General features: G+C 37.9%; 1 protein-coding gene across 1 annotated transcript; it reads left to right on the top strand.

Moving 5' to 3' along the window:
* KIAA1524 (KIAA1524 ortholog) lies at positions 1–24,086 on the top strand. Its single transcript, XM_021400844.1, has 21 exons — positions 1–539; positions 1,915–2,062; positions 3,167–3,279; positions 4,803–4,897; positions 5,462–5,558; positions 6,498–6,620; positions 6,766–6,911; positions 7,513–7,588; positions 8,603–8,830; positions 9,252–9,411; positions 10,444–10,585; positions 11,286–11,385; positions 12,236–12,354; positions 12,760–12,952; positions 14,446–14,520; positions 14,604–14,714; positions 15,491–15,687; positions 17,115–17,228; positions 20,746–20,828; positions 21,310–21,449; positions 22,563–24,086. Exons 1-21 carry the CDS (start codon positions 423–425, stop codon positions 22,731–22,733), a joined length of 2,748 nt encoding a protein of 915 aa, XP_021256519.1. The 5' UTR covers positions 1–422; the 3' UTR covers positions 22,734–24,086.

Below are 26,224 nucleotides of genomic sequence, written 5' to 3'. Positions count from 1 at the left end.
AAAAAAGCCCTTATTCTATTGAAGCCCATACATGGGTGTGTTCCCCACTTGAGGAACCAGCTAGCCTGCCTGATGCTAGTTTATCATGTGGGTCAGACTGCGGTATCACACTGCAGCTCGGTGTTTAACTGCATGCAACACTACATCTTCTAAGTCACGAATCTCAGAAGACCTCCACAACCTCCCTCAACCAAACTAACGCCCATCCTCCGGAAAAACCCTCACCACACTGAATGACACACCACGCCTCACAGCACCGCCCCCCCCCACTCCCTATCCATGCCCCCAGCAGGAAGATGGCGGCGCTGCCTCCCGCCGTGCCCCGCGGGTAGGCGGGCGTTCCCGTTCAGTGGACGCTGTCGTCAAAATGGCGGCGGCGGCGGGAAGTACGAATAGGGAATGCCGGTCGTGCCTTTGAGGGGATGTTTCGGGGCGTCATGGATGCTTCAGGTTGCATGAAGTCCCTGCTCCTGGCAGCCACGCAGTACCGGGCTGCTAAGACGCCGTCCAACGCGGCGCTGGTTCAGCGCGGCCTGGAGGTGAGAGCGGAGCGGCTTGGTTGGAGAGAGGGGTTTGCCGCAGTGTTCATCCTCTCGCGCTTGGGTGTGTAAGCGGCACCTCTCTGTGCTTGTCAGTGCCCGGCCGTGGCCGGCACCCCTCCGTGGCCGTCGGCCTGGGCTCGGAACTGCTGCGGGCTCGGCCGGCTCAGCCTCGCGGCGGCCGCGCCCCCCCCCCCCTTCCAGTTCAACGGGTGGAGACTGAGAAACCGCTTGCTGGGGTTGTCTCCTGCGGGGTGGGGGAGAAAAAGGAGCTTAGTTCTGTCCCTCGTGCTGTTACTTTGTCCTTTGTCGTGTTCGTTTTATGCTGATTTCATATATCTATGCGCACAAATGTACTGGATGTTTACACATGTGTGTGCTGAGCACAGAAGTCAGACGTGCTTCCATACCCCCTAAGCTCTGGCCCACGAGGATCATTTGATTTCCCCATTTAAAAATATAGTTTGAGTGATGAACTAGCCTTGTACCTGCTTTTAGCTGGTTTCAAGTAATGTGTAATCAGAGGTGTCTGCCGCTGTAGCTCCCCATATCTTTCCCTGTCCTGGTGTGGAGGTCTGTGCAGCCTTTGCAGTAGACATGATACTGTAGTGAGATTGAGATGGTGACTGAGCTGCTTCATCTGCACTGCCTTTCCCAAATACATGTTTTCTTAAAAATCATTGTTACTAAAACATCAGTATAGAAGACATTATTCAGCTTAACCCTTCAAGATCAGTGTAGATGTGGCACTGAGGGACTTGGTTATTGGGTGTGGTGGCAATGGATTGAAGGTTGAACTAGGTGATCTTTTCCAACCTCAATGATTCTGTGATTAACTTCTTTCCCAGTATCTATTGTAGAAAAGTACACAGAGGATATGGGGGAAAAAAAAGTTACAGGGTTCTATCATGCACATATAACACAAATCTACCTATGTTGCTGTGCAGGTGTATCACTTTTAATACCCCTTTATATGGGCTTTCCTGAACTCAAGGTTCCATTTTTAATCGTAAGCACAGAGTTCTCACAAAACAGCACAATCTGTTACCACTTATCTTCAAGCAGAATAAAACCTTTGTATTTCAGTCCAGTTCTTCAGAAAACAGGTTATTGAGTTGAACTGAAGGCTGACCACAGATATGTACCAGAAATACATATAGAGGAGTGAGAACTAGTTTGTTTTTTGTTTAATTTTTATGTTTACATTTACCAAATACAGACCTGAGTGTCTTATTAGATTGGCAGTTACGTTCTCAGTTTGTCACACATGGCAAAATATAGCTAATACCACTTTGTGCTATTAAATACGCTTTGTATGTTAAATACTCTGTAGCAGTTAAGTAGATGTTTGAGGTTTTTCTCCTTTTATCTCCAGGTTATCTCGAGACTGAAGCTTACAAGATTATTTGCTTCCAACCAGATTCTACCAAGTGAATGTCTTAATTGCCTAGTAGAACTCCTCGAGGATACTAATATAGATCCTTCTCTGACCTTGTCTTTGGTGACTGTACTATCACAGCTAGGTAAGGTTTGGATTTTAACGTTAATCTTGGGTCTGAGAAAGAGAAGACAAGGCAGGTGTTGATTTTGTGGCGTGTGTGATGAACTTCTTAGAAAAACTGAAGGTATAAAAAATGAATAGCTTTTGAAGTGCTTGCCTGACCCACCAGACTGTACAAACAAGGTCACATAAGGTGTTAAGCCACTGTTCAAAACAGATTTTAAGTCATTATTGTGAAATGACAATGCTCATATTTGTCAGAATTTTCCTAGACTTCAAGTTTCCCAGTTAGAAAATAAATTCCAGGGCCTTTTATTTGTTTGTTTAGATTGATTTTCTTTCACAGAAGTGACTTCTTCATTTATATATGGAGCTCTGTGCTCACCATAACTACATACGTAGGTTGCATGTATGGGGAAAAATTCTCTTTTCTTTCAGCTTAGGCTTTCTTGTTAAGTGTGGATGGTTCTTTGAGATTTAAGTTGTTTAGGATGACCCCCTATTATTTTCTCTTTTCAAAAATTAAAAAATGGTTACTGTTTGAGTTTATAAGTGTATTTCCTAACCTTTTGGATCTGGAAAATTTTTAAGAATCAGTTCTCCTCCAACTGATCTGTTACATTATCTGTCATCCTTGTTTGCTATGTCTCTTCCAGGGCTCTCTAAGCAGAACAGATTTTTTTTTTTTTGTATTACTATTGCTAGATAACCTTATCGAGTTATCAGTTTTAGTCTGCTTTCTCATCTTAGCATGAAGGAAGAAACTAAAGTCATTGATTTTGAGCTTTAAAGCTTCTCAAGCGCAGGATTCAAGATTTCAAACAAAGCTTAAACTTTGTAGGAAGGGTTAGGCGCTTTCTTCACTGTCCAAACGTTTCAAGGAAAAGTCTTAGTGTTTTAACTGACTGTAAGCTCAGAATTGAGGTAGAGATTCAAGTGTGTAGGAGCTGTGATTTGTAATTATTTGTGAAATATATATGGAAAACTGGTCAAAGACTTTAGATTATGCTTAGATCAGTTGCTAATACAATAATTACTTTTGCTATTCTGTAGGATTGTGGGTTGTTTTTTTTTGTTTGTTTGTTTTGTTTTGTTTGTCTGTTCTTAAGTAATTCTTGAATTCTAGCTTCAGACAGTGAGACTAGAGAAGCTCTTCGGGATACCTACAATCTCACCAATGTGCTGGCAGGAGTGGTTCATCGAAGTTCTACTAATCTTAGCGATCCGGTCTTATTACAGGTAACAGGAATTAATGCTTAATATTTGGTTACTTTTATGAAGCATACTTTATACCTTCAAAAGTTATATCTGAGATAATGTATTGAGTGAAAGTGGGTGTTTTATTTTCTGCATGAGGCTAGTGTGATGAGATTTTAGTGCTGCAGAGGGTTCTGTGTATTCTATCTGTAATATTGCTTGTGGTTTTTACCTGTTCTAATCATTTAGAGGAAAGAAAGAGAAAACACTTTTAAACTGAAAGCTTCTACTGCATGAAACTACCTCTTGAGAGCTCGGAATCTTATTTTTCATTGTGTTTGTCGTTTTTAATTCATTCTAATGTTCCTAACAAAAAGGTGAATATTGTTTTGTCTAATCAGTATATTGACAAGTAGTTGTGAAGGAGTGATGGGAAAGCTGTGGCTGCTGGCTCTCTGGCAGTTTGCAGTGTATGTGCCTCCTTCTCTTTGGTCAGTGATACCTGCTAGTGAATACAAAGTGCTGTACTAATGGAAGCTCACTTTTAGGAGCCTAGTGCCGGCATTATTATATTGTTGATTCATATATTTATTTTCAGTGAATATGTGACATCTCCCTGTCTGACTTCGCCAACTTGCACCTATTATTTCTGTGCGCTAAATAATGAAGGTTTTTTTTTTTTTTTCCTCTTTAAATACATACAGGTTTTCTCATACGTGGCTTTGAGCTTTCAGCTTGTGTTTGCTGGCCATGTGTGGTCACATCTCTTTTCTGGAGAGGGAAAGGGAAAAAAAAAAGTTTGCTGGCAGTTACATTGCCCTTGATCTGTGGGAAGATTAGGCAAGCATCCAGTGAAGAATACTTTTCTAATGTTTTGCATATTTCTCAAAGTACAGGGAGTTACAGAAGATTTAAGAATCCCATTTGACTTGTCAGTCAAGGGGAAAGATTTTTGTAGTCACCAAATAAATCCATTTATAAAACCTTTAAGCTCTTATGTCAGCTACTCTACACAGTGAGATTTTATTTCAGCTGCTATCCTTAGCTATGCTGTGATTTTTATCATGTCTGACTATATTCGTGTCATATTTAAATAAGTTATGTGCCAAAAGAGTGCTGAATGAAGGACTGTACTATCATTAGATCTGTTGGCAGTCCTTACAGCAGACCTGTTTTACTATAAACATACTTCCTGCTAGAGGCTGCGAAGTGCTTTTTGGATTTTGGTGAAACTTCTGGGTCTTTCACTGGCAGAATGGAGAACTGGTTGATGAAGAAAAGGGAGAATTGGACAGGCTAAAGTTGTCTCTCTGTCAAAATAAAACCATGCTAATAGGTTTAGTCTTTTAATAAGTACGTGGAGATCAGTGTGGTAGGATATTACTCAATGTGCTTGCAGCAGCATGCGTAATTGTGATATTAACATTACAATTGAAAAATGAATCAATTTGTCGTGCTTTATTTCTCTATTTAGTTCCAGCTGTAAGAAAATACCTTTTGTACTTGTAACATTCTTCAGTGAAATGCTGTAGGAAAGACATGTGAATAGCTTTTTATTTCCTCAGAGTATTCAGTTGCTGCAGAGGCTAACCTACAATGTTCCAGTCTTTTGTGCTGGTGCTAACATCGATGAACTGATTTCATTTCTCATGCATCATGTGTAAGTTTGTACTCACTTATCTTTGCCCATGGGAAATATCTAGCTAAGTTTCCAAACTTTTTAAAGGCCATTAGCCATTGCACTAACCTGGTCTGTGGAGGGTGCCATGATATTTTTGCTCTGAAGTTACCAGAGATTTTTCTGAAATCTATGTTGTTCAAGATTTTCAAAGCAATGCCTGTGAGACTTTAGGTGGCTGAACATTAATTGGCTTCTTAGCCCACCCCAGGGAGGGGGAGCTAACAAAGGCAAAGGCCAGGAATAAAGATAATCCCTGTCGCTGTAAGCGTACTTTCTTTAGAATAATACAAATTTTGAGCAAGTCTAATGACTATTAAAAACACCTGCAATAAAGCTCCTTTGGTAGCATTTATTTTTGATGCTCGTTTTTCCTCTTAAACTCTGTTAAAATCTGCCCAAGGGCTGGGGTCTGCAAATCTTAGATTTGTTTTGCTGGAAGGGATGGTATCTTACACAAAAGAAAAAAGGCAATTTTCTTGTAACTAATCTCTGGATGCATTAATGAAAACATCTTTATTTAAACCTCTGGATTTTTCTTTTAAGTCAGTCCATGGAAGATGAGCTAACAATACCATGTTTAGGACTTCTGGCAAATCTCTGTCGTCACAACTTAACTGTTCAAACTCAGATAAAATCTTCGGTAAGTATTTTGTTTTAGTGGCATGATTCTCTGGCGTAGCAGTAGGAGAGAGTTACTTGACTGAGCTTTTTTTGAGGCGGTAATAATCCTTTCCTTGTTGCTCAGTGTTTCGTCAAATGGTGGATATTTCTCTCAAATTGGAGGAAGCAGTAGAACTGAAAGTTGTGTGTTCTCTTTTGTTGCTGTGTTGTTGCACAGGCTTGCACTATGCATTCAGTTATTGCAAATGTTCTCTACAAGTGAAAGATGAACTTAAAGTTTGAGTATCTCTTAGAAAAAGTAAATGTTGTTGTAATTTTTTTTTTCCCCCAAGCTTCAGTAGCTTTGGCCTGGAAAAAGCTTTGCTTTTTCAAAAGGTAGATCAATAAAATACCACTGGTCTTGATGTCAGGTCAGGGCCTTTGAATCCCTAAATACACATCCATATCTGATCTACTCAGTCCGTCTGTTTGTCAGTCAGTGCAAACAGCTTATTTACTCAGTTGAAGAATACAAACTCATCTACATGGCAACGAATGTTGTACTGCTTACCTTGGAAAAAAAGCAGGGGGTAAAAAAGGAATAACTACTTTTCAAGTCTGTTCACAGAGCAGAAAGGAGATAGGGTCAATTTTCACTGGTTGTTTTATCTTAAAGATGTTAGCGACGTGACTTTTTCATCAGCCTGTAAAATAATGATGTAATTCCTTCCTCTTCTATTTTTTTCATTCTATCCTACACAAATTCAACAGAGAACTTCGTTCTTGATATCAGCTTCAGTAGCTGTGCAGTAGAATAATACTAAAATAAATTTCCTAGAGAACATTTGTCATTCTAACATATTTTTGTGTTATTATTCATGATTTGTATCTCTTGTTTATAAATATTTGCAATCTGTAAGTTTGGTTCTCTTACAGAACAAAATAAAATTTATAATGCCTGTGCTTCTTTGTGTTTTAGAATAACGTGAAGAGTTTCTATCGTACATTAATAAGTTTCCTGGCCCACAGTAGTTTGACTATGGTTGTGTTTGCACTTTCAATATTATCAAGCCTTACTTTAAATGAAGAAGTAGGAGAAAAAGTAAGTGATATTTTGAAATCAGTTTTACTTTCAAGTTGTTGATAAATCTGGCCACTCTCACAAAATAATTCTAGCTAATTTTAATATGCAAGAGAACTGAGTAAACTAAGCATGCTCACATACTTAATCTTATTTTACCTTTCAGCTCTTTCATGCACGGAATATCCATCAGACTTTTCAGTTAATATTCAATATTGTTGTAAATGGAGATGGTACCCTAACGAGAAAATACTCTGTTGATCTACTTATGGATCTTCTGAAAAACCCCAAAGTGGCAGATTATCTTACCAGGTACTGTTTCATTAAAAAATTTATTAAAAATTCATAGATGTTTCTTGAGAGTTACTAGTTGATTAACTGCTCTATCTGAATCTGAAGGATTCTTGTGTTACCGGTTTTACACAGAAGTATAAATCAAAACCTGTGCTTTAATTGGTGCTTAAGAAATACTTAATGGTTATGTTCAGTAATTCTTTGGTTGGTATTAGTGATCAGACAATTTGATGAATAGCTATCATACTTTTCTGTAGTCCTACAGTATTTTGAAGTGTAATAGTGTCGTCAGAGTTGTAATAATTTTCCTGCAGGGCACCACAGAAGTTGTTACGCAAAATGCTTGTCTACTGGTTCTGCACGTTTAGCTAGTAAAACTTAGTTGCAGAACTTCAGTCTAAATCTCTAACAGTAAAAATAGCTGTTCTCATTCTGAGAATATTTTTTAAATGTAGCTTATATTGCATTGAAATCACACCATCAAAGGTATTACTGTACTTGAAGTGTTTAGGGGTAAAAAAGGAAATTGGACGCAAGTATTCATTACATGAACATTATTGGAGTTTGATACCAAATTCCAAATTATTTTCTTCCATCTTTCCCTCCATGTGTGCTGTAGATATGAGCACTTCACTTCGTGCCTTGGTCAAGTATTAGATCTCCTTCATGGAAAGGATCCAGATTCATCATCTAAGGTACTTTTTCATCTGAGGACTAAGTGGATGCAACTTGTTATCTAGTTCCACTTCTTAGTTGTAAGTAGATTCCTCATGTGTGAGGAATGATAATGAAGTAAATAGATTTAAGGTCTCTTTATTGACCCTCCAGTGTTTATCAGCTTATATCTTCTAGTTCAAAAGACTTCATGGCTGAATTTGTTTATTTGTGGGTTATTGGGTTTTTTTTTTGCTTGGTGTTTGTTTCCTGCTAGTTTTTTGTATGTGTACCTTCTTTCATGCAAGAGACATAAAGGCAAAAAGCCAACGTTTTGTGCTTTGGCTAACGTGAATTACTGCATCAGAAGTGCAGCGTGTCTCCCACTTCACGTGCCAAGGCTTGAATAACTACTATTCAGGTTTAGATTTGATGATCAGGTAACCATGACATCAGTTCCAGAAACTTAGGAATATATTCTTCCGCAGTATTTGAACAGTTTAATAGGTTAAGCGGTTCCCTCTTGCATTCACCTTTGTCTCACTACCACCTTACATAATAGAAACATTGGCTATATGGCGCTAAATGCTAAAAAATGATACATCCTGAAAATGTTTCAAAGATACGTTGCCAAGCAAACTTTTCTAATGAATGCATTTTGCGTCATAATAAATGATAAAAGCAAAACACATGTGGAAAAATTAGTTGTGTATTGGTTATAATTGAGAAATGTGGTGACATGGAGCTTTCCAGAGGTCTTTCATCTTCATCTCTGAGAATGCACATGGCTATCTGTCTGTATCTCAGAATAGCATTTCTACAGCTGATAGGTCATTAGAGAGCAGTTGGTCCTTTTTCTTCTTTAGTTTTAATCGCTGGTCTAATGGACTGTGTTTCTGCTGCTGACTTTTCTTTACTGAAAGAAAAATATCCTTCATAGCACTCTAAAATGCCAAGAGCAATTGTTTATAACTTTAGATTTGTGCTATGGGAGTTGCAATTTCTTTGAGTAATTGGTTTAAAAGTATTTGAACTCTTTCATTCACTTCATACAGATCTTAGAACTGCTGCTCGCCTTCTGTTCTGTGGTAGAACTGCGTCATACCCTGCAGCAGGCAATACTGGAACCATCTGGCTTGCCAGTCTCAGGAAATACCAGATTTGTGACTCGCTCAAAGACTTTTGAACCATCTGTTGCATTGGTGCATTTGTCAAACCAACCATTGGAAGGCTCTGAAGACTGTTCAGTTCTAGCATTGCAGCTATTCAAAGAGGTTTTTGAGGTACCAGTGCTGCTTAGTAGATGTATTTTTGCCTTAATTGATTTTTAAACATTTATTGGTGTTTTACTTGAAAAGTAGGAAGTAAAAATATACCAGAAACATTTCTTAAATTCCATACTTTATCAAACATCTTTTTTTTAAAACACATTAGAAATATGTAAATATATCTTTTCTGAAAATTAAGTTGGCAGTTCATGAAGTGGATTCAATACTTGCTTTCTAGGACTTGCAGAAGTGAGAATTTCTGCTTTTCCAGTGTTATTTGTTAAACTTGCTTCTCCAGTATGATACTGATCAGCGGTCTTAAACCTGAAATAGCAAGAGTCTGGGAAAGCTTGAATACAAGTTGGTCGAGGAAGAAGTAGACTTGTCTTCCTTATTCTGTAGTTCTAAATATTGACATAAAATTTGTTTATTACAGGATGTTATTAGTTGCGGGAACAGTGCTTCAGCCGAACACTTTGTGGATCTTTTGCTGCCTGTTCTTCTTGATCATCTTCAGATGCCAGAACAGACTGTGGATGAGCTGTTAGTAAAGAAAAAGTGTGAAAGAATAGTCAAGGCTATTAACATCCTTACAGATATCCTTTTTTATGTGCCTATTGTCAGTTAATTTATTACTTCTCCACTATGGTCTGCTCTAAGGCACTAGAAGAAATATCCATCTTGGGTCACTCTATCAGCTGTTAATGGCAATAAGTATACTAATCTCACTTAAGACTGTCATCTTGAAGGACCTTTATTAGCTTTGTAATTGCTGTGAAATTATCCTGTTGTACAGGGATTCTGAATAAAATGCAGTGGCTGTTCAATAGTATAGAAGCACTTTACAGATTAAAAAAAAAAAGGAGTGTTTTCTATTGAAATTACAAGAGATGTTTGGGTGGCCGCCTTCTTAATCAGTGTAATGTTTTGGTCTAGCTAAGTCCATTGCAGTGTCAAGCCAAACATGATAAAAATATTGATCAGTGAAACAAGAGGAAAAGTAAGGTGAAATTATTCTATTTTACACTCCCTGTTTTTAAAGGGATTTCTTTCATTAGAATTTAAGAACAATTTTGTTTTTTTTCAGTCTAACCTCCTGTCTCTGACAGGATTTGGACCAAATCTAGGGTGGAGTTCGGTGAGTAAGCAAACGTATCATGTCATCTTCAAGCTTCCAGCTATGAATTTTTTGAGAGACATGCTGCCTTCTGCTTCTGTGTTGCTGTTTTTGAATTTGGTGTCATGAAGTAAGGGGAACACAACTGCAGGATGTAGTCTGGCATCTCAGCTGAATTCTGTGAAGAATTCTCTTGACTAGTTCTCCCTTAGAACTAGTCCTTTGTTAGGTACTGGTTGTTCAGTGCCTCTTGTTCATCTTCTTTATACAACTCATATTATTGTAATTTTATTTGTCCATCTTTCCAAGTACATGTGTTTTTTAGTTCAACAGTGAAACTTACTTGGCTTGCATGTTAAGCATGACCTAAGTGGTTTATGTAGTTGGGTTTTAAAAGCGTTTTTGGAGTATATCATGCTTTGATATGCTAGCTTCTCTTTCATTATTGAAATATTGCCTTATGATGCCAATACCTAAGCATAGATAAAGTTTTATTCTTGACTGAGCCTACTTCTCTGTAGAGATGACGTACTGAAAATGCACGCCTCAAAGCTACTGACTGCCAGCCAATGCGTGTCTCTAATCGAACACCAATTTACCTGTAGTGGGATTGATGCTGGTTTTGGAACAAAAGTAGTGGACTCTAAAATGTGGTGAGCACAAAAATTTATCTAAAATGTAGTTTACCTGGACTTGTTTGAGAGTTGTGATATTGTTCCAATAGAAAGTACACCATAGTTGAAATTGCTATTTAAATGCAAATAAGTCAATACTATTTTAAAATCAAATTTAGTATTTTCTATGGCAATAGAATGTAACATGCTAGTCAGTTCAATGAATAAACCTAGCTTAAACATTCTGGTATTGTTTTGTGTGTAGGTTGGAATTCCATTTATGTAGTACAGTGATTTTTAAACCTCATCCAGAAGTTTATCTGAGTTGTAGCCTATCAGAAACGGTATCATCCATTAGAAAGAGGGGAGCAATGGTTGCAGTAAAAACAAAAAAAACCTGCAACAGAAAACACGTCCCTTCAGTTCAGTGTCATTGACTTGAATGTCAATAAAACTAATAGTTCTATGCCCAATAAAATAAGATTGACCTGTGATTAAAACCTCTTCGCTTTCAAGGTGAAAGTGTTTTAGACTTCACTGCTATCCATGATACACTGGAAAAGCTCAACAGTGCATCCAAGGAACTGAGTGATCTCTCATGATATTAGTACTCATGCCTTGTTAGAGATGGTTAGTTTATTTATGAATGTATTTATTTGCTTTGTGTTAATTTATTTACCAATGCTGATCTGACAAATTTTTCTGCCTTTTTCCCACTTTGCTTTTGTATATTTAAAAGCAAACTTGCTGCTGATATTATTTTGAAAACACTTGATCTTATGAGCAGACTGAAGCAGGATGTACCTGGTATGGAAGTCAGCTTCTACAAAATCTTACAGGTATGTGTTTAAAGAGTCTTATGAAGTATATCTGCAAAGGAAAGTATTATGGTACTGTAGCCATTCTAGCTCAGAATCTTTTTGCATGCTTATCTCTGACATGGTAAAAAAAAATTTAGGGAAAAGCTACAGTTCTTAAAGATTGTTTCATGTTAATTCTAAAATAAGACTAATTTGCTATTACATCTCTTATTTCAGTAATGCATGTGACATTGTGGTTGCCTGGTAAGAATTATCCTTCCGAGACCACATTAAGATTGCAGTTTGAAGGTAGTAAGTGAGGGGTAAAAAAAAGTTATCACAACTATGTAATTGAATAGCTTCTGAGATTATTTAGCGTTAGATGTATCCACCTACTCTGTGACTATGCACAGGCAAGTATTTGGTTTCTATTGGTCAAGATGCTTGTTCTGTAGATAGAAAATAATCTTGATAGTCAAGCACTTCATACTGCTGGGGAGAGTTTTCTTTGAAGAATGGGCGTTGTTTAGCAATGAGTTTCACAGTTATCAGGAAATCCTCGTAGAACTTAAGCTTGTGACCCTTTATGATGAAAATCAAGCAGATAAGAACTTGAAGAAACTATGTAGTCTCTTTACTGGTCGTGTTGAGTAAAGAAAACAAATTTCTAAACACTCCAAAGTGTGAAGTGTTGTGTTTGTTTTTTTTTTAATAAATTATTTTATTAACCTTAGTGTTCTGAAATGTAGAAGAGCAGTATTTAGAAAGATAGATTTGAATAAAACACATCTGTTCTCATAGGCCTTGGTATTGTGATGTCTGGGGTTGTTATTTTCTTGTTCTTTTTGACTGTTATATATTGTTCTGACCAAAGTCATTTCTTGTTTAGGATCAACGCTTGATTACACCTTTGACGTTTGCTTTAACATCAGACTACAGAGAACAAGTCCAATTAGGACTTAGAATATTGTTTGAGGCTGCACCCTTACCAGATTTTCCTGCTATTGTGTAAGTTTATTTTTGTGATAATCTGATAAGATTTGATGTCTTTATGACCTTAGTGATGCTCGTGTTTCTTGACATATTACTTTCAGTTCATATGAGGCAGAAAGTTTTAGAAAAAATTGGATTTCCTCCTAATCTACAGGTAAGAGACAGTGGTGGTTTTAGAGGCTGGAGGAGGTAGTACTGTCTGGCACACAATTAACATCAGATCCTTGACAGTATAATAGTGACTTCTGTCCCTCAGGGTTAACCTTTCTCAGGTTTGTGTGATGATGCAAATGTAACTATTCCTGTAGTCTGTCTTTTCAATGAAAGACGAGTTAATTATGCTGTGAAATTGTTCTCATCTTCAGTCCTTGCAGCAGTATTTGTATCAGATTGTTTTTAATACCACTCATGTTTACACAGGCTTGGTGAAAGCATTGCTGCAAATAACGCTTACAAACAACAAGAAAAAGAACGTGCATCAAAAAGAATCCAACTGCAGCCACCCATGATCAGCAACGTTACAGTGAGAAGTTCTTCATCTTGTGCTAATGGTGATGAATCCACAACTTCAAATATTCAGGAATTAATACAGAAACTTCATTCTGGGCTAGAGGTTAGTATAATTTTATATTAGCTTTGCTAAATTATTGACTTTCCTAATCAGAGTATTAGGCTACAGTGCACGTGTCAGTTGAGCTCACTTTACATTCCTACCTTTTTAAGAGTGCTTCTTTTACTGAGCTCCTGAGCAGAGGTCAGTGATGTTTCTTTGTGCAAAGTTGTAAGTCAGGCTCCCTGTTGGAATGCCCTTCTCTGGCTGGGTTTCCCACGCTGTCCTAAATGTTGGGTGTGGAGGTAAGCGTCAGATATAGTTGCAAATGGCTAGAGTTGCTGGAACATGTACAGAGAGTTCCCTCTTTGTAAATGCATGGCTCTGTATGCATTAAGTGCAGCAGCTTCCAGTAACATGACAGTTCACGCATCACTTGGGATTTTTGAGGTAGAGAAAATGTTGGTGTTTAGTGAAGCTTTTCTTAGGCCTTCTAAGTAGTAGAACAGTGCATTAGTAGTAGAACTTGGACAGTGAATTAGTTAAAAAATCCATTTACACAATCACTTAAAATACCTGATGTTTCATCTTTGCATATTCCATGAAGCTCAAATATGTGTAAAAACATATGAATCCCTTTCAGTATTATTACTGTAGGAAGAAAATGGAGGGAACTTACAGAAGCTTTTCTTATAGTCGGTTCTATGTGCTTTTACATATTACTACAACTTTGCAAGCAGGAAAAGAAACTACAGGGCAATAACATAAGCTGAAAATTGGAGCTGTGTGGGAGCTACTATTAATATGCCACAAAACTTTTATCTTGTACAATGGTTCAAAACGGTGCAGATAATGCATTTTTAATAGATGCTCATTTTATGAGCAGCAGAGATATCTTGCACTTGTTCATGTACTCTATCCCATGACTACTGCTCAAAATTGGCATTATTGTAGTACTGCCTAAGGGGAAAAAAAATTTGAAAGTTACCCAGTTGCATTCTTACTGACTCAGGCATTTTCTAATGAACACTGACTTCTTGAACAATACATGTTAAGCACTCCTCTAGTAATTTGATGGATTAAACTAACAATTTCTGTTCTGTTTAGTATTATTTCAGAACTATTCTCCTCAGCCTTTTCTCATGTTCTGCATGCTGAGAAGGCTTTGTATTGTAAATGATGTTTTCATCTGTGCATTTTTTGTTGTTGACACTGAGGCAAATGTTCTATGAGAGGAATTGCTAATTCTCCAGCAAAGACTAGACCAATGGGAACAAGGTTAGAGTGGTTATGTTATCTTTTCATGGTATGTGACTGATTTCACTTGATAGGTCTCTGCCTCTGAAGATGAGTCATCTTCACCTTAATGAGTTTATTTACAAACTTTCTGCAAGAGTAAAGCGAATGTAATTGAGCAGTCAGTCTCAGAGATTAAAATGAAATTAAAAAAACTTTAATGGACAGATTAAAGTTCACAAAACTAAGCTTTTCAGACACATTGTCTGTCCAAGTAAATGCAGATTTACACTAGCAATAATTGCAAAACATTTCCACAGGTGAAGGAGCCAATCACTGACACAAGGATATCTGACATAATGGATATCTATGAGCAGAAGCTTTCATCATTAGCAGTAAGTACAACCTAATGTGTATGGATACAGTGGTGCTGGTCGATTCAGATTATGTTAATAAATAACATTCTTCCTTTGCACAGTCAAAAGAAACTCGGCTGCAAGACCTTTTGGAAGCAAAGGCTCTGGCTCTGGCTCAGGCTGACAGACTGATGGCCCAGTACCGATGTCAAAGGGCCCAAGCAGAATCTGAGGTGAGTGGGATTTCTTTCTGGGATTCTGGTATGGGGCAGAGTTACTACTGTCTGGGTAGTTTTTACTGTATTTGCACGTGTGGAAACTCTGTACTGCTTATATAATCCATACTTACAAATTAGGACAGTCTTAATTTTCATTGTAACAATGCAAAGAAAAACAAGATGTTTCTTTGGAACGCTTTTCTTTAATGCCCTTTCCCTATCAGAAGCCAACAAAACGGACCTACTATACTTGAAAGTTTGTTTAGCCATTATTGTTAACTTAATGTTAGTAGATTTTAAAATGAATAAACCATTTACTAGAATTTTATATAAAGATTACTGGTATATGATGAATGGTTTACTGTTTGTGCCTTTTAACTACTTGTCATTTAGTACGAAGATGAACTCTCAAATACATACTGCAGTGATGCAAGCTTTATTTGAGGTGTGCTTTGGAAGTTCATCATTTCTGTTATTCAAATAAAGATCTGATAATTTGGGTTGCAGTTTACTGAAACCATAGCTAAACTATATCATGTTTTACTTTTTTTCTACGTTCACTACTTTTTTCTATGTTCACTTCTAGCACTGGATATAAAGGAAGCTGAACGAATTTAGAATGAGTGGGTTAATTTATATTTATTATTAGGAGAGAGGAAACTATTTTCTTAATGTAGCTGATGGCATTTTAGTGTTAGATGTATGAGCTCAAATATGCCTATTAAGACATGACTGATAAGACAGAATTGTTTGTAATTGCTTTTTCTTTTGGGGGTGTTTTCCATTGAAAGGCCAGAACTCTTGCTGCAATGCTGAAGGATGCAGAACGAAAAAATGAAGAACTTAATGTTTTGCTGAGAGCTCAGCAGGTAGAATCTGAAAGGGCGCAGACTGATATTGAACAGCTCTTTCAACACAACAGGAAATTACAAACAGTTGCTGAGGAACATGAAATGCTGAAAAAATCATCAGTTGATCTTCTTCAGAGGTAAGAAGCTCAGGATCTGAAAGGAAATACAAAATATTCAGCTAGAATGATGAAGGCCCTCACTGGCCTGGTTAAGCTGGATGAGAACTGAAGTAGTAGATGTTGAAGATCTAATTCAGGAAATGACGAGAATTTTGAGTATTGCTTTCTAAACCAAACCAACAATGCTTAATTTCTAATGATTTTACACCATGCTCTTTCTTGGCTCTTGCTCTTCTCTTGGCTTCTTTCTTTACCTTATACATTGTCTTGATGACATGCTGTAAATAGTCTAGAGAAGCAGCCAGTAAAACATGTCTGTGTAAGGTAGGAGTTTGCATCTTTGATCACTTCTGAAGCAAGCTTGACTGAAATCAGGTAAAATTGATGTAGGGAGGAAGGATGTACTGTGTGTCTGAAATTATTTATAAGCATTATTTGGTTAGGATTGTAGGCTAAAAAACACACAAGATACAGGAGACAAAAAGTACGTCAGGATAGAAACTTATGGAAAAAGAACGTGCTTTGGAAGAATAAAGGCTCAAAAGAGCTTTGGCATTGCAACTTGCATGAGTTGTTTTCATCACTAGGTGTCAGCAAGGCAAAGAAGCTGATAAAATTGAGAGCCATTTGCTTGCTTAACAGTGGGTGCAGGCATTATATTAAAAATTTCAAAGTCGTATCTCTGCCAATAATAGTCATTGACGGAGGAAAAATATTCATTACGGGTTTTCACGAAGAAACAAGATGCATACATCTAGTATAGTCACTGTGAAAGTTCCTCCATTTCTGCTTGAGTTGTACGTAACGATATACTCTGTGAGCAATTGTGTGGAATAAAACATCTTTTAATCTGTTATCTAAAAGCTGTAAATTCCCAAAGTAGGAATAAAATAGCTTAGTGATTTTTTTTATACTGTGTTTATAAAGTAAAAACTTGCTTTCTCAATCTGCAGAATTTAAGTGCTGTTCCTTAAACATAACCAGAAAGCTGACATGGGAGGCGAGAGTTTTTCTTTTGGAAAGTAGTAAAGTGATTTGCTTCGAGTGTGAGATCTGCCTCAAACTTTTATTAATTGCATTTTCTTCGGTATTTTCAAGTTTTAATATCACCATAGAACTGGTGTTCATAAAGTGTCTCAGAGGATCCCTTAAAAGGTGACTACCATTTTTTTGTAACAGTTTGTAGGTGTCAAACATTTGAATACATCTGTGGGTTTTTTTTGTTATTCCCGAAGGGTATTCTACTTGAGGAAGGAGGGGAGATAATTAATAATTAGTGAAGCTTTTTTTTTTTCCAAGTATGTGCATTTAAAAAATATGTATCTTGTTTTTAACTTGAGTGGAATGACTGAACAGGAGAAGTCAAGTATTTTTTCACAAACTATTAAATTAAAAGCTCTTCAAAAGCACTTATCTTCAACCATAAGCCTCTAATTTATTTGTAGGTATGAAACAACTGAAAGACAACATAAAGATCTACAGATTACATGCAATTCCCTAAATAAAGAAATTGAAGCAATGAAGAAACTAAATGAATCACTCAAGCAGCAGAATGACAGGTAAGTTAGATTCAGTCTCTGAGCAAATTAAAGAAAAACAGTAAAATTAAATGGCACTTTAGCACTCAATTTTTCATTTATCTGTGCTTCAAGTAGCATATGAGGAGTCCATTATCCATCATATTTGAAAGGTTATGGCAGTCTGGTGAAGTTCCCATGACTGGAAAAGGGGAACTATAACCCCAGTTTTCAAGAAGGGAAAAAAGATCCAGGGAACTACAGGCCAGTCAGTCTCACTGCTATGCCTGGCAAGGTCATGGAGCAGACCCTCCTGGGGGCTGTATTAAGGCATGTGGAAAATAGAGATGAGGTGACTGCTGGTAACCAGCATGGTTTCACCTAAGGTAAGTCATGCCTGACAAACTTGGTGGCCTTTTATGATGGAGTTACAGTGTCAGTGGCTCAAGGAAGAGCAACTGATGTCATTCACTTGGACTTGCGCAAAGTGCTTGACACTGTTCCACATGACATGCCGGTTGCCAAATTGGAAAACAATGGATTTGATAGATGGACAACTCACTGGATAAGGAACTGGCTGGATGGTTGCACTCAGAGTTGCAGTCAGTGACTCAGTGTCCAAGTGGAGACCGGTGATGAGTGACATTCCTCAGGGATCAACGTTGGGACTGGTGTTATTTAACATCTTTGTAGGTGATGTGGACAGTGGGATTGAGTACATCCTCAGTAAGTTTGCAGATGACACCAAGCTGAGTGGTGCAGTTGACATGCAGGAGGGAAGGGAGGCTATCCAGAGGGACCTGGACAGGCTTGAGAGGTGCACCCATGCCAACTTCGTGAAGTTCAACAAGGCCAAGTGCAAGTTCCTGCATCTGGGTTGATGCATTCCCAAGCACAGATACAGGTTGGGCAGAGAATGGCTTGAGAGCAGCCCTAGGGAGAAGGATTTGGCGGTGTTGGTTGATGAAGGATTCAGCACGAGCCAGCAATGTGCACTTGCAGCCCAGAAGGCCACCCGTATCCTGGGCTGCATCAAGAGAAGTGTTAGCAGCAGGTTGAGGGAGGTAATCCTGCCCCTCTACTCTGCTTTTGTGAGACCACACCTGGAGTGCTGCATCCAGTTCTGGGGCCCCTAACACAAGAAGGACGTACAGTTGTTGGAGCAGATCCAGAGGAGGGCCATGAAGATGATCAGAGGGCTGGAGTACCACCCCTACAAGGACCAGCTGAGAGAAGTGGGGCTTTTCAGCCTGGAGAAGAGAAGGCTCCAAGGAGATCTCATAGCGGCCTTCTAGTACCTGAAGGGGGCCTGGAGGAAAGCTGGGGAGGGACTTTTTATAAGGGCAGGTAGCAACAGAACTAGGGGAAATGGTTTTAAACTGCAAGAGGGTAGATTTAGACTAGATATTAGGAAGAAGTTCTTCACTGTGAGGGAACACTGGAACAGGTTGCACAGTGAGGCTGTGAATGCCCTCCCCTTGGAAGCACTCAAGGCCAGGCTGGATGGGGCTGTGAGCAACCTGGTCTAGAGGGAGGTGTCCCCGCCTATAGCAGGGGATTGGAACTAGGTGATCTTAAAGGTCCCTTCCAACCCAAACCATTCTGTGATTCGAAGCGTAGCTAGAAGTAGTAATAGATCCTTTAGAGTTGTTTTCTATGTGTATATTAGATGAGAATCTGTTTTAGTAACTTCTGTGGTTTTATTTTTTCTCCTGTATTGGTTGGGAGCAGGAGGGAATCCCCACAGACTACAGCAACAGTAGGAATTTAAAAGAGAAAGGAAAACAAGCTATTCTGGGGGTGGGTTTTTACTGGGGGAAGAGGAGAGTGTCTTTTTGGTAGTCACTGAATTCTTAAATGTTGTTATGACCCAAGGTTTTCACATATTCCTTTTTGGCTTATAAGGTTTCTCTGTGACATTGTCAGATATCAGCCGAAGTAGTTAAATTTTATGTTTGTTTCCTTCTTCTCTGGAGGCGCTCAGGAGCCACTTACCTGTGTGACCTATTGTAGGCAACCTGCTTTAAAAGGAGGGTTGGACTCAGTGGTCTCTAGAGGTCCCTTCCAACCCCTACAATTCTGTGATTCTGTTTTCTGGGAGAAAAAGAGAAGGGGAAAAAAAAAAAAGGAGAGAACTTACTAAATTAATACACTTTAAAATTATATTAGAAGTAGTGATGATTGACGTTTTATCTTTGGTGATTCAGCTATAAAGCTAGCACTACTTCTGTCTTCTTGAGGACGAATTATAACTCTTTTTGCTTTTTGATGGCTTAAGATAGAGACCTGGTGTACTTTTCACTCACACAATTAAAGAAATAGGGCTCCTATTTGAGAAGTTTTATTAGATACTTAATTTTGCAGAAGATATTTTAAAAATATGCTTACAGTCAGACCCTATATTCACTTCAGAGATAAAATGTTATTCTTGGTTTGACTTTCAAAGTGCACGTTATCCTTCCAGGCTCTTGTCTTGTTAGTGACTTGGACTGCTTTGACTACTGCCTTCGGTTCTGATTCAAATGCAAAACTTGGCTTGGTGCATTGGCTTGCTTGTGAATAAACGTAGTTGCTTACTTTCATTGGTGCAATATGTAGCTGAGTGTAATTGAGGAAGTGTTCTGAGAAGGCTCTCCCTTTTTTTTTTTTAAGGCAAATGGGATAGCAGTTTCTGTATGAATATTCTTGAATAGTTACATAAAACAGAATGGACTATCCTTCTCCCTGCTTGCAGCCAGAGGCTGCAGATGGGATCTGGTGCACAGTAAGTGGATAAACAAGCCAGCGAGAATGACAATAGGTGTCATCTAGGTGAGGCAGATGAGAGATGGAATATGACTTAGAAGTTATGCTAGCTAGCAATGGAGGCAGTAAATTAACTTAATGGAGTTTGAAGTGCTTGGGTTACAGCTGTAACACTGGTGGATGACAGTGCCTTTATATTAAGATTGTGAGATCTAAGTATTATTCTAACTAGTAAAGACTGCAGCAAACCTATGTATGAGCTACAGTGAAAGCTTATGAAACTCTTTTTTTTTTTTTTTTGCTGCGTGTTGCATGACTGTCTGGAAATGTTCAGAATGGTATCAGAAGATCTTTATGCACAGATGAGTTTGCATAGATGATAACACTTGCCTGAAACAGGTTTTAGTAATGATATTGTCAATTCAGAAGCATACCAAGAGCTAGAAGCCCATATCCTTAGTCACTAATGGCAGTGAATTCTGACTCGGGTTGAAAAATGATTTCATTTCTGCCATGGTATCTTGAATGCCTTATGGCTGTAATCAAGAGCAACAGTTTCTGGTGTCTAGGCTGTAGAAACAGACATTTTCAGTAGTTTCCATGTTGTCTTTCATTAAGGGGGAGAAATGACTTTGATGGGAGGGGAAAAAGACAATTTTTGTGCTCACACCCTGCAAATTCATTGTTTTGTTGATTTGATTTTTAAGCTCCTGACAACAGTTACAAATTATACGAAAATCATTCTAGCTTCTTAGAACAAAGGAATGGTGATTTATTTCACTCTGGGAATTAAAATTTCTCTATTCAATATTAGGACTGCTGCACAGTTGGTAGAATCAGAAGAACACAAAAAAGAACTACAGGAACAGCTACAGGATAGAGATGGCAAAATAGCAAGTAAGTCATTTAACCAAAAGATCATTAGACCTGCAAAGCTCAATTAAATAGCTGCTGTTATGTGCTGTAGAAAAGCAGCTGTGTTTTTCTTAGTAACTTAAGTCTAAAAGGTAGCCTGCAACATGTAATTTCTCAGTTGATGAGACAGATATATTTTCTTAAATATACAAAGACATATTTTCTAAGACTACATTGATTTCACTAAATCCGTATGCAGCATGGTTTGTGCTTTCAGGATCTCTTCACAGCATGTCCATTAGACCTATTTTCTGTGGGAATCGCAAATTACAAGAGTTCAATTTAACTCCTCAAGTACCAGAAAGCAACTGCTAGAACTTAGCGGCAGGTGGCAGTACTCACTAATGCACTTATTAGCAACTATGTTCAGCATTAAGAATCTGTATATACTTGTTTCTGAGGCAGTGCAGTATCTCTTCTTTAAGTTTGACAACCCATCTTTTAACATGTTGGTTTTTGTAAGGCTTGCAACAGAAAATAAAAGTTCTGGAAGAAAAACTGAAAGCTCAACAGAAAGAAAAAAGCAATATGGAAGAAACTGTTGATATTCTTAGAAAGGAACTGAGCAAAACAGAACAAGCAAGGAAGGAACTGAGTATCAAGGTAAGGAATTTTTTCCACCTGCACTCTCAAGGCTGGAATTTTAAGTATCAATATAACCGATAGTTGAATAATCAGTATTTCAGATTTGAAGTGACTACATGAAACTAGAACAGACCCTGTAGTGAAGATGAACTCTTAATTATGTACTTTTTGAGTTTTGAATAGCTGAGCTTGAATTTAAGAGCAGAGTCAGAATCTAAGGGCTGTGTGAAGCATAGTCTGCGAGTACGTAGTATTTGGAAAGAAAAAAAACCTGTGGTGTAATATTAAATAAGTAAACACAGCACATACCTCTTCAGTTTCTAGTTTTTTCTACTGTGAAATGTGGGTTATTTGCTGGGTTTTTTGTTGTTGTTTTTTTCCTTCTCCTTTCTTGCAACCTGCATTAAGATACTACATACGGATGCACCAAAACACTTTGGATTTTCTTGATCTTTGAAATTCTGATGAAACATTTAATTTTCATCTTTAAGAAAAATAATGCCTTCTCTGAAAGCAGAAAGAGAGACCAGTTTGGCTGTATTACAAACTTAACAGGATACTGTGTGGATTTCTTTTCCTTATGTTTGCTTTAAAAAAAAAAACAACACATCTCCAAAGCCTCAGCACAGCTTGAATATTCTTGCCTATCATTAAGCCTCCAGTTAACTCTCAAGGTAGAGGTTCCTTTTACATGCAAACTAATTAGTAATCGCAAAGAAGTATGCAATCTGTCAAAGCATTTACAGTATTCCCGCTCCCTTGGACAATGCTATCTAGTATACAGCAAATACTTCTCATCTTCTTGGTGAATATTTATCAGTGTGTGGACTGAAATGAAACATGGATGGATGAACTGTGAACACTTCTGTTACTTAAATAGAGCAATGATAATGTGGGGTTTAATGCATCCCATTGGTATACAATGTTTTGAAGTGCATCAGTTGCTGTAAAACTTTCACGTGCACCAAATGTACACCTGAAAAAAGTATTTTTGAAACAAGGTTGTAATTTTAAAATCATGCTTTCTGAGTGCCTGCTTAAACTCATCACCGGACCACTTAGCTTTCACTACGTATGGTTTTTTTTCAGTTAATGAGGAAGTGAATAGTAACACTTTGACTGTTTCTACAGGCATCTTCTCTGGAAGTTCAAAAATCCCAATTAGAAGTACGCTTGGAAGAGAAAGAAGCACTTGTAAAATTACAGAAGGAAGAACTGAACAAACACTCCGCTATGATTGCAATGATTCACAGTCTAAGTGGTGGCAAGTTAAGCGCAGAAGCAGTGAACCTCAGTTTATAGGGCTCTGTCATCAAGGTTTTAGTATAAAACACATATGAATTAATGTATATTAAAAAAAAAAGTTTTAAACAGTAAGCTAATATACTGTCTGGCTGAAAAAGTCATCTAGAAACTAAAGTGGCTCAATATCAATTGAGAATAAAAGATAAAATTATGGAACTTTTTAAAAAAAAAAAAAAAAACCACTGAGCTACTGTACAGCAAATAGATCTTCTGATCTTCTTGGTAGAACTATTATTTATCTGTATTGGGACCTGGATATAAAACTGTTGTTGGTGACTAACCTTCCTAAATGGATAGATAGCAAAATGAGAGTCACTCAGCCTTTTTCTAAGTTTATTCTGCTATTGGCCATCAGAAAAGCATTCTTCATAGGGTAAGCACTTTCATCATTTAATCTTATTAATTTTCACTCTCCTGAATACCATCTATTATTTGTGCAGTGTTGCTTCCTGATGTCGAAGGCACAAGAATAGAAATAAAATGGATTATATTAATTAGAACACATTATATTGAAAGCTGTATTTGTCAGCCTATTTATGCAAATACTTCCTGAAATAAATCCGTGGATGTGTTTATAATTTTTAGGGGATTAATTTGAGCAAGCAGAGCACTGAATTTGAGTGATTTTTTAAGTAGAATCATTTAGGGAAAGCATGCTAAAATGAAATACATGAATGCGAAAATATTTCTTAAATACTAGATAATACTTTCCGAAGCCTATGTCACTTTTTTCATTCTTTAAAAAGATTCTGCAGGTTTTTAACAGTCCTATCTGATGCATTGTTAGCTATTGTCAACATTGCCACTTCCTGCTGTGCTCAAACAGGATTTCATATACTGTTCATAGTATAACTATGTAGGAAATTTCTTTTAAAGTGTACTTTCATATGAAAGACTTTGGACTAGAATAGAGTTTTTGCGAGGCTAACCACTTTCCTGTCCTTAGTTTAGATATGACGTGAATAACGTGTCTTTTAGCAGCTGTCAGAATTTCTTCATTAATGTGTATTTTGGTAGAACTACCTGAGGTTTTTCTCTATCTCATATATATCCTCTTCTGTAGCACTACTGATTTTATTTGTATTTAATCTGTAGTGACTAGGTCTTAAAACACCTGAGTTTCCTCACATCTTCCATTGTGTCATAGCTGTTTTACTGAATCTGCTCAATTTCCGACTAAGTATAACCTTGTACATTCTCAGTTGCAATTATACAAGTCATATGAATTGTATCTATTTTAACCTGTTTCTGAAATGTATATATTTTTATGACTTAACCGCGAGTAAAAGTTATAGATGTTGTTCTGGTCTCTGTGAAGACTAGGTGAATAAAAAACAAATTGCTCTGTGTCTTATGTATTCTGTTAAGTGAGGTAAATTATAGGGGTGACTGGCAAATTAGTATATAAAACATGTGGTTTGGCTCCCTTTTTGCATAATACATAGTTACTGTGTAGAATGGTCAGAAAATAAGTATTAAAATTGCTGAGTTGAGAGTTTCTGTTAGTTTTGCAAACCCAGTTGGGAAACGAAGCCTCATTAACTATAAATTTGTCCTTCAGTGTACTGGATTAAGAACTCTGAGTGTCAAAGGAAGTTTGCAGACGTTAATTCATTACTATTTCAGTCTCTTGGTCACGGAGAAAGGGCAAGTAAATGGTTTTTGCTCACTTTCTGCCAGAAGCTACTCATTTAAAAAAAAAAAAATCAAGTAGGAAATGTCAAGCATGTTACTAATTAAACTGATAAATGATGGTTTAACTTGGATTTCAAATGGTGGATTGGGAGGGCCAAAATGGCAGGCAGAGCCACAGAGTAAGGTTATACTGTAATAAGGCATGGCCCCAGGCAATGTTAGACAAACCCCTGAAGTTCACATTATAGAATCCACAGTACAGGTGTGGTATACAAATATTGATGTTTTTTTTTCCCTCGGAAAAATATGATGTGTCAATATGCTGTTCTAAGACAAGTGCCACTGAACTCTGTTGGGACACACCATGAATAAATGTGTAGACATGTGTGGCTGCTCCGACACTATTTCTGTGGTCCTTCCTGGCAGTGTTTTCTCAGTCAGTGTTGAGTAGTGGCTAACAGAACTAGCAAATGACTTGGCTTCTGTTTAAAATTTTTTTCAAAATCTATAGCGCTTCTCACTGTGGTGTGTTGATACAGCAGAAGGAAGGGATGCCAGCCAGAGTGGCCTTGATAAACTTGAAAGCTGGCCCTTGTGAACTTAATGAGGTTCAACAAAGCAAAATGCAAGGTGTTGCACTTGGGTCAAAGTAATCCCAGATATGTATACAAACTTTGAGAAGAACTCCCTGAGAATAACCCTGCTGAGAAGGACTTGGGGGTCCTGGTAGATGAAAAACTTAAGCCAGCAGTGAGAGCCAGCAGTGTGAGCCTGCAACCTGGAAGGCCAGTGGTGTTGCAGGTTCCACCAGAAGAAGGGTGGCCAGCAGGGTGAGGGAGTTGATTGTCCCCTTCTATTCTGTCCTTGTGAGCCCCCAGCTGGTGTACTGCATCCATGTCTGGGATCCTCAACACAGGAAAGATGCAGAGCTTTTGGAGAGGGTCCAGAGGAGGGCCACGAAGATAATCAAAGGGCTGGAGCACCTGTCTTATGAAGAGAGGCTGAAGTAATTTGTTCAGCCTGGGAAAGAGAAAGCTGTGGGGAGACCTCATTGAGGCCTTCCAATATTTAAAGGGAGTTTTATAAACAGGAGGGAAATCTTTTTACAAGGTTAGATCGTGATAGGACAAGAGGGAATGGTTTTAAACTCAAGAAAGGTAGGTTTAGATTAAATGTCAGGAGGAAGTTCTTTATTGAGAGAGTGGTGAGGTGCTGGAACAGGTTGCCAGAGAGGTTGTGGATGCCCTGTCCCTGGAGGTGTTTAAGGCCACACTGGATGGGGCTCTGGGCAGCCTGATCTAGTACTTGATCTAGCTGCTGGCAACCCTTCCTGGGGCAGGGGGGTTGGAACTTGATGATCCTTGAGGTCCCTTCCAACCCAAGCCATTCTATGATACATAAATAAAAGAAAAAGAAATCAGTCACTTTTTACACTTTCTCTACATGAATTCTAAAGTTTTGCTTTTAGGCATGTTGGTATTATCAACATAGAAAATAGTTAAGTAATAAAGATCCCTGGGCAGTTCTTGTTGCACATAGGATGCTGTTGGACTATATTTTTTCCCCACAGGCTCTCTCAGTGCAGAGAGCATCTGGCACAACAAACAGCTCCTCAATAGAGTCGATTTTTAATTATATGTGTGTTGTGTCAGGTTGTCAATTGCCTGTTTTACAAGTGCAGACACTCTTGAGCTGACTTAATTCAAAGCAATATCAAGTCTCATTATTGGGCACTCTAGTACTTTTTATCTGAAAGTGGGTGCCTTTTATCCTATGTAACCTGGCAAAGGTTTTCACTCTGCATGTGGCTCTGTATAGCTTTGTACATGAATCCTGCTGGTGGGAAAAAAAAA

Source organism: Numida meleagris, chromosome 1 (genome assembly GCF_002078875.1).
Source record: "Numida meleagris isolate 19003 breed g44 Domestic line chromosome 1, NumMel1.0, whole genome shotgun sequence".
Classification (NCBI taxonomy): Eukaryota; Metazoa; Chordata; class Aves; order Galliformes; family Numididae; genus Numida; species Numida meleagris.
Note: the sequence above shows the minus strand (reverse complement) of the source record. Positions and strands in the feature narration are given on the sequence as shown.